The 7,830-nt window shown below is 39.8% G+C and overlaps 1 protein-coding gene across 1 annotated transcript; it reads right to left on the bottom strand.

The window, feature by feature from the left end:
* Window positions 1–3,149: 3,149 nt before the first annotated feature.
* Window positions 3,150–6,069, bottom strand: marcksb (myristoylated alanine-rich protein kinase C substrate b). The gene is made up of 2 exons (XM_044167252.1): window positions 5,692–6,069; window positions 3,150–4,668 (listed from the first exon to the last, which is right to left on the bottom strand). The coding sequence occupies exons 1-2, from the start codon at window positions 5,785–5,787 to the stop codon at window positions 4,093–4,095; spliced, it is 672 nt and encodes a 223-aa protein (XP_044023187.1). The 5' UTR covers window positions 5,788–6,069; the 3' UTR covers window positions 3,150–4,092.
* Between the last annotated feature and the right edge of the window lie 1,761 nt (window positions 6,070–7,830).

Here is a 7,830-nt window from a genome sequence, read left to right on the forward strand (position 1 = left end):
TGTTTTGTCTCGGAAGCTCTTTTTAAATGGGACCCAAATCATTATGAACATTTTACTAAATTGGATTACTTGGAGGTGCAATAATACAAAAAGTATTTTTTGGATCTTGTGCAAATGGTGCAATTACACACTGAGTCTGTTCACTTTCAACTAGATTGACTGTCTATTTCATGTAAATATTGCACATGAATCCTGATTAATTCTTCTGTAAAGAAAATGTCACCAGCGCCCTAACACACTCAGGTATGAGATCAGCTACAGAGTAATGACCCTTTGGACTGCTGTTGACTTATTGTCTAGATCAAAAACACACAGCAGGAGTGGATGCTTTCCAGTATGGGAGCCTGAAAATGAGTCCAGTTTAAGTATGGTTTGTGTGCTTACTTGCTTACTAATTGTTACAAGATCTGCAAAATATTAGATCACTGCCAAAATATTAAAAGTAAATAGACAAGAATAAACAATTAATAATGGATGCTAGCATGTTAGTTATAGATATCCACATGGACTAAGCATAGTATGATGTAAGAAATACTAACATGTCATATAGTTAATTCTCATGAGTCCCTGTCAGATGTAGAATTCAGATCCTTTTATGTAAACAAAAGTAGCAATACCCCAATATAAGAACATTTGGCAATACTTTATTTTAAGCCCCCTTTTTAACATGTATAAGCAGTATATAAACATTTAATAAAGGGTTTATAACACACTATAATGTAGATTTAAGCAGATCTAAGTGTTTATTAATGTATTTGTCAACAACAGTAACTCCTCCTGTGGGCACCCACAGTGGAGGCTGCTGTGTAAACCGATAATGAATGACAATGTAGTAAAACACTCAAAATGCCCTGCTTACAACTACATCATAGTGTCTTATAAACCGTTTATTAAATGTTTGTATACTGCTTTTAAATGTTAAATAGGGGGGCGTAAAGTATGACCAAATATTCCATTACAAGTAAAGTTCCTGCAATCAAAAGTTTACTTAAGTAAAAGTATTGTAATATAATAATTAGAACATAATTATTAAAAACTAAATCTACTTAGAGTATCAAAAGTAAAAGTTCTCATTATGCAGATTCCCCCTTATTATTTCTGATGTACTTTAATCTGTAAAAACAGGCAAATGTAAAAGGTTTTGCACTTTCGAATCCAGAGTTTTCAAAAGTAGTGTCAAGTGCACGTGGCCAAGGTAAACAGCCTCCACAAAAGTTTAACATAGTAATCGTATTTTATAAGCTGTTTGTATATAGAATCTTAATCTGCAAAGTAACTACTGTATCGGCCAAATAAATGTAGTCGAGGAAAAATACATTTCCCTCTTAAATGTAGGAGTAGAAGTATAAAGTAACATAAAATGGAAATGCTAACTTAAGTACAGTACTTGAGTAAATGTACTTAGTTACTTCACACCACTGGTCCCTGTATAAAAGCTGAGATGAATGCAGATCACAAAGTATGAATTTCTCCCCACATGACAGCCACTGGTTGCGTACTTGGCAGCCAGTGTTTACAAAAGCTACTCTACCGTGCAAGTCTGAATATGGGTGTGCTGAAAATAGTTAGCATGTGGGATGAGAGACAGGGATGGTCCTCTGGCAGGGCAGCAGCTGTTTGATCTTCCCTGGGAGAGAGAGTGAGATGGTGGTTAGGTGAGGGGCCCAAGAGACAGAAGAGAGAGGAAGCTGGTTAAAGGAAACCGCTGGGGATTGCCATGTGAGGGGACTGCCATTCAGATACAGCCAGTGGTTGGTGCATGAGGTGGGCCAGACAGGATCACAGACGGCACGCTGCCTCTGGTCGACTCCACAAGCCACACTCCAAAATTATCTGTTGCACTTAAAGGAATATTTTTCACTTTGATACATTTTTTGTTTTTTAGCAGGTTCAAGTGTCTGTATTTATTGAGTATCTATATTCTTGTGTATCCATTTGTCTAGAAAGAAGCTAATAAAGGAAGGAAGAACCTGAAAACACTTGGAGGATGGAGAGCGGTGTGTGGAATGATGGGATATTCCATGGTTTGAGCTGCATGTGGCCATGAGGGCCAAAATGGGCAGCAAATTCCTTAACAACCTGACCAAGATGGACATGCAAAAACAGAAATAGAAATATTATGTATAAAACACACCCTTCTTGTGGTGGCCAAAGGCTGAAGTACATAGGGTTAAACAGGGCACAAGGGAAATAGATGGTTTGAAATGAGCATGGGTACAGCTGTGGGTGGGTAAAAACATCCTGTAGAAGTTTGCAGCAAACTCTTCTACTCTTAAAAAGACTTTTGGTGTTTTTATGGGGTTTTGTAGAAGGAATCCCAACATGTCAATGGCTGAGCACAGGCATCAGTTAGATCTGTGCTGCAGTTTTTGCTGTAGATACTAAAACTCTAGACGCCATAAAAATGTTTGTTTCAAACACTGTCATTTAGGGTGCAAAACCAGCAACTCTGTGATTGAATCAAACACAACTTAACCCAAATCTCATCACATAATTATGTTGTGGCTGTTCCCTGAGTCAGTCAGTCATTTCCTAAAAATACTGTAGGGCAGTCTCACTTTGTCTCCTTGCAGATGAGGCTGGTTTAGAGAAAGGATGATTGTGATAATCACATACATTTTAGCATGTGCTGACTGAAGCCTTAAAAAGGTGTAGTTCAGCTATTTTGTCATTAATTTTGCTCAAATTTGCTAACTGATTTTTTGTGAAAATGTATTGACTCCAGAAAAACAGCTGAATCTTTCCTTTAGAGGCTGTGCAGTATTTTAATTTCTTGATAATGTAATTATACAACCTGCTAAGGAATTTCACTTTGCTCCAACTGATTACATTTTCTCCAAATGTGAGATGTTATGCCATCTTAATTATGAATAGATTTTAAGAAATAATTTTTTTTTTTTTTTAAAAACATGCTAATACAGATTTTTTTATGATGCTTGTCTTTAATGGACTGATGGAAACTTCACCTCTGATGTTTTCTTCTGTAACACACCACACAAGAGTGCTGTAAAGAATCAGCATGTGTATTTATTCCTCCAGTAGCTGATCTTAGTAGCAAAACACAATACTGAAATCTCACACCTACTCAATTAACAGATTAATATGGGGAACATTCCAGGTTTGCTCAACATTATAAATAAATGAGCCAATTCACACTTCATTCCTTTATTCGTCAGTGTTCACAGAAAATAAACTGAACCCCTATGATCAGTTTGTAGACAATGTTACAGTCAATACTGAATAAGGCGAAGCCTCATTATATACAAAAAAAGACGCTATTCAAAGATTGCACCCCTGACTGCCAAATTGTGTGCTTTCTTGTGTCAATTTTAAGTGGTGTTGTAGTCATCACAGCTTGATGCAAAATTTGCTTAAAACATCTCCCATTTTATTCAATCTTACAAATGGTGAAAAACAAGAAAACTTCATTTACAATGGGTTATCTGTTAAAAACTTCAGTCATTTAGGTACATCTCAGTCATAAAACCAGTAATATCAAAGTCTATACAACGTGCATTACTACAGAGTTTTGAAATGGTGGAATCTAAATGGGAAGCGATGCGCACCTATTGTTTTGACAGTTAACTAAATCTAGTTCATTAAGGAATGGTTGTGTCCACAGGAGCGTCGACTTTAAGAGTTGTAAACAACTGTGCACTGCAAAGACAACATTTAAGACTTGGTTCAGGACTTTCCCTTTAAATATCACAATGTGTCAAATCTTGCAGACACAGCTTTAGTTGCTACATCCAATTGCCTAGCACCAAATACTTTGATAAAATGTCAAATTCAGCAACGTGTCACAGTCATGGTTTCATGTAGAAAAACATTCACTCTCACATTCGCACTTTCACACTCACCCACATCACAAATGCAAGCACCAATGAGCAGTGAGGAAGCAGCATACTCTCCAGTACACCTCCTGTCCATCACTGCCAAGGACGTTGCAGTCATTATGGATGAGATGGTTGCAGAATAGTAAACAAACACCAACAAAAAATTAACAAAAAAATCCCTGGTTTTAGACAAGTCCTCGCATTCCTTCACACAGGCTCCATCGCCTCCTTCATTCCGGTGTCTCGTTCAGCAGGATTACTCAGCGGTGGCCGTGGCCTCTGCACTGGCTGCCGTCTCTGGTTCAGTAGGTGAAGCTTCAGCTGGTTTCTCCTCTTCTCCTCCTGCTGCTGCTGCTTCTTCTTCTTCCTTCACCACCTCCTCCTCCTCAGCCTTTGGCTCCTCAGCTGCAGCCTCCTTGGCTCCCTCCTCACCAGCCTCAGCTGGTTTGGCCTCCTCAGCCGGTGCTTCCTCTGCTGCCGCCTTCTCTCCTTCGGCTGGTTCTTCTGCTACTCCCTCCTCAGACTCCTTCTTGGTCTTCTTAAAAGAGAAGCCGCTGAGCTTGAAGGATGGTTTCTTGAAGGAGAAACGCTTTTTCTTCTGCTTTCCATCATCCTCGCTGGTAGATGGAGTGCCTTCTTCCGGCTTGGCAGAAGTCTCTCCGTTTGTGGCGTTGGGCTCCTTCTCACCGTTGGCCTCAGCACCCTCTACTTTCTCTCCTTCATCTTTTGGCGCCTCCTCGGTAGGAGTGCTGCCATTGGCCTGAACATCAGCTTTGTTGGCCTCCTCTGCAGCTGGAGAGGCATCGCCATTGGTCTTGGCATGGCCATTTTCCTGAAAGGAAAGGATTAAAATGTAATTCTTAAGCATGCACATCACCATGCTATTTAATTAAAAATGAGTGAGACTGTGTTGATCATGCATCTGAGGACAACACTGGCCTTCATGGGAATGTATGCAAGATTATCCCCTACGAAATCTGGCGTGCTGTGATATTTAATCAAATTTAACCACCAGTAGTAACCAATAGGAAAATTGCCCTAAAACTGCAGCAACATCTGTTACTAGGAGTGTGACGACAGATCTGTGGCTTTGAGCAGTAGGCTAGTCTGTTAGACCGCAGTACCGCCAGGATCCGCCTGGTGGCGTTCAGTGTCGAGCCGGTGGAGATAACAGGAATTTGGGGATTTTTTCCCCACTCTTTAAATGACTTGTGTAGTCAACCAATGTGTGTTATTTTAATTTTAAAATACCTCTCTCATCCCACTATGTGCTTTTCAGAATGTGTTGTTTGATTTTGTGGGTTGTGTGTGTACAACAACGTGGCTCCTTTCTTGGACCTGGCAACAAAGGCGTGGTAGCGTTTTTTAAAATGGCCATGCCACCAGTGAGAGCGGCCACAAAACCCGCTGCACACATTTCAACCTAATGAATAAAAAAATAACCAACAAAAAAAACAACAGCCACAATGTTTAGGAAGCTAAGGCCCCAGAGTAACGGAGTAATGATTGTAATAAATCAAAAATGTCATTTAAACAAGTCTGTGATAAACTAAACATTCATTAGATTGAATATGAAGCAGGTCAGGCTGTTCAGCTAAAGGGTGAATTTAAAAACAAATGTATGAATTTAAAGCATTCCCCGAGAAACCTCCAATGTTGCGTTGCAAAATTTAGAAAATTGTAACAATGCACTCGCCGGTGAAAATGGATACATGTGGCCACTTTCCCTGAACGCCGGTGAGCGTGGGGATGCGCTACAAGGAACATGGAGCACGCCATTGATGCAACACATTGCTAAAATGAGGGAAAAATCCACTTGAGCAATTAAGACTTAAATTATTAAAATGTAATTTACCTGCCCGTTTGTCTTTGCAGCAACAGCTGCACCTTCCGCTGGCTTTTCTACCGCAGCTTCCTCTTTTCCAGCGGTTTTGGAGATTTGTGCTCCCATGCTTTTTGGTGCAACAAAGGAACCCAACCGATCAAATGAATGAACAAAGACCGCAAGCTTCCTCCCAAAAATTCAAGTCAAACGCCGACACCTCCTTCTCCAACCGAAGCCGAGGAATCAGCCCGAAACCGAAGTGACCGCAAAGGGACGTGTGAGAACTTGCAAAAATGTGGCAAAGATGGGAAACAAACGCGAAATCTTTTAATTTTTTCTCGAGCAGAGTTTGTAAATGGAGAAATTGGCCCCGCCGCAAATGAGATGCAGAGTACAACGCCCAAGTCCACTGATGAATGGCCACCGGGGCTATGACGACAAAGCCACCCCGTCTCCACCAATCACAAGTCCGAAATCCAACGAGTAGGGGGAGGGGTGGGGGTCATGGAGTGGGGGATCATGGACAATGGGAGAGACACAACAACATGGCCAACAACTTGTTTTTATTTCCACTTTAGAGTGCAAAAGCTTGATTTTATTTCTGACTAAAATAACGACTGAGATTTCATAAAGCTTTACATGGTCCAGCGGATTACCTTGACGTTGATTTCAAGGAGTGAAATCCCAGAAATCTTTGATAATCCCATACAAATGTATAGTAAACAATATGTTTAAAGATATGCTTAAAAAACACAAAAATGACCAACATTTGTTTTTACATGTAGATGACGCTTAATTTATATTTTAGTATTTAGGAATCTTCATTCTCTGCACTGGCAAACATTTTGGCCACTCTTTAATTTCTAAAAATAAGTGCCATCTACAAGAGCAATAAAATTGTCCCTTTTTGTAATTATATCTACATACAATAATATACAATATAATATGCAATAATATAGCCTACAACATTATTGCATATTTTTGTAGATTGTAAAATATAGCTCATATTTTCACCTAATTTAGAGTTATTTATATACTAAGCTGCAACAAACAGGGTCAAAGAAGTTGTTTATCACAGCTTTTAAATTGATATGCAAGTGCCAAAACAAGAGCATGTTTTGGACAGCTGAGCTGAGAAAGCCCTGCTCAGCTGGTCTTATGTTATATCATCAGGCAACCTCCTGACATATGCTTCACTCAGTAAACAGACGTCCCCTGTAACTATAAGCCCCTGTGCCCACATCTTCCCTCATCCCTCTTCTTGCATAATAGCGTCTTGGCTGCTTATTGCAGCTGGAGCATCCCAGTGACCCAGATATAATGAGAGTTTATGGCCCTCTGCTCCAGCAGCCTGCAGTGCTCTGACTCCACCACCGGCCACAAGTCTCCTCTCTCTGCCATCACTGCCTGACCCACATCTCCATGGTTACCAGTCCAAAATGGCTGCAAGGAAGAGGCTGCACGTCGAGGGCTTTAGCGATCATGACTCCTGGATATGGAGAAGTAGGGTGAGAGTAAGTTCAAAACTAAGCAGTGCAGACAACAGTTTGAGGATTAGGGTGACTTCTTTCAGCCACCCTCCCTTCTTCAGGCTAAATAGGCCACGCTCATTGTTGTGATATTCTGATTACATGCAAAGCTGTAATTATCATGGTGAGCTGCCATGAATATGTAAACAAGGGGACAAAGCCAGCAGGGCATGAAGTGTTTTCAACAAGCATAATGAAACCCAGACATTCAGACATAAAGACTTCACCTGTCTGGAAGATACCTTATCATGTGAGTATTCTGGAGTGTGCAACTATTGCACAATTCTGCCTTAACTTTTAAAAAGGCACAAATCAACACAAAATCTTAAACATGCTAAAAGTTTCCATTAAACTCACTTTAAATCATGTCAAATTGAACCCTTTAATGGTCAATAAAAAACAATGATTGTTTTTTCAATTGACCACACAGTTTTGAAATTATGAACCTCTACCAAACAGTTGAGTTGTCCATTTTTGATAAATGTCCTTCTCTACCAAATGGTAAATGTGTCCATTTACAGTAAAAGTACATTTTTAACAATCTGCACAGATTTTTCTTCATTAAAGCGAAATAAAAGACATGTTTTTATGGACAAGAGCAATGTCTAAAACCCATAATTAAAAGATTTTACATATCACA

This window comes from Siniperca chuatsi, linkage group LG15 (assembly GCF_020085105.1).
Source record: "Siniperca chuatsi isolate FFG_IHB_CAS linkage group LG15, ASM2008510v1, whole genome shotgun sequence".
NCBI classification, from domain to species: domain Eukaryota; kingdom Metazoa; phylum Chordata; class Actinopteri; order Centrarchiformes; family Sinipercidae; genus Siniperca; species Siniperca chuatsi.

Excerpts from the sequence above, each read along its gene's own strand:
- marcksb (XM_044167252.1), bottom strand. The coding sequence starts at position 5,787 with ATGGGAGCACAAATCTCCAAAACCGCTGGAAAAGAGGAAGCTGCGGTA. Across the intron at positions 4,669-5,691 it reads CTGCAAAGACAAACGGGCAG|GAAAATGGCCATGCCAAGAC; the intron begins GTAAATTACATT and ends CTTTCCTTTCAG.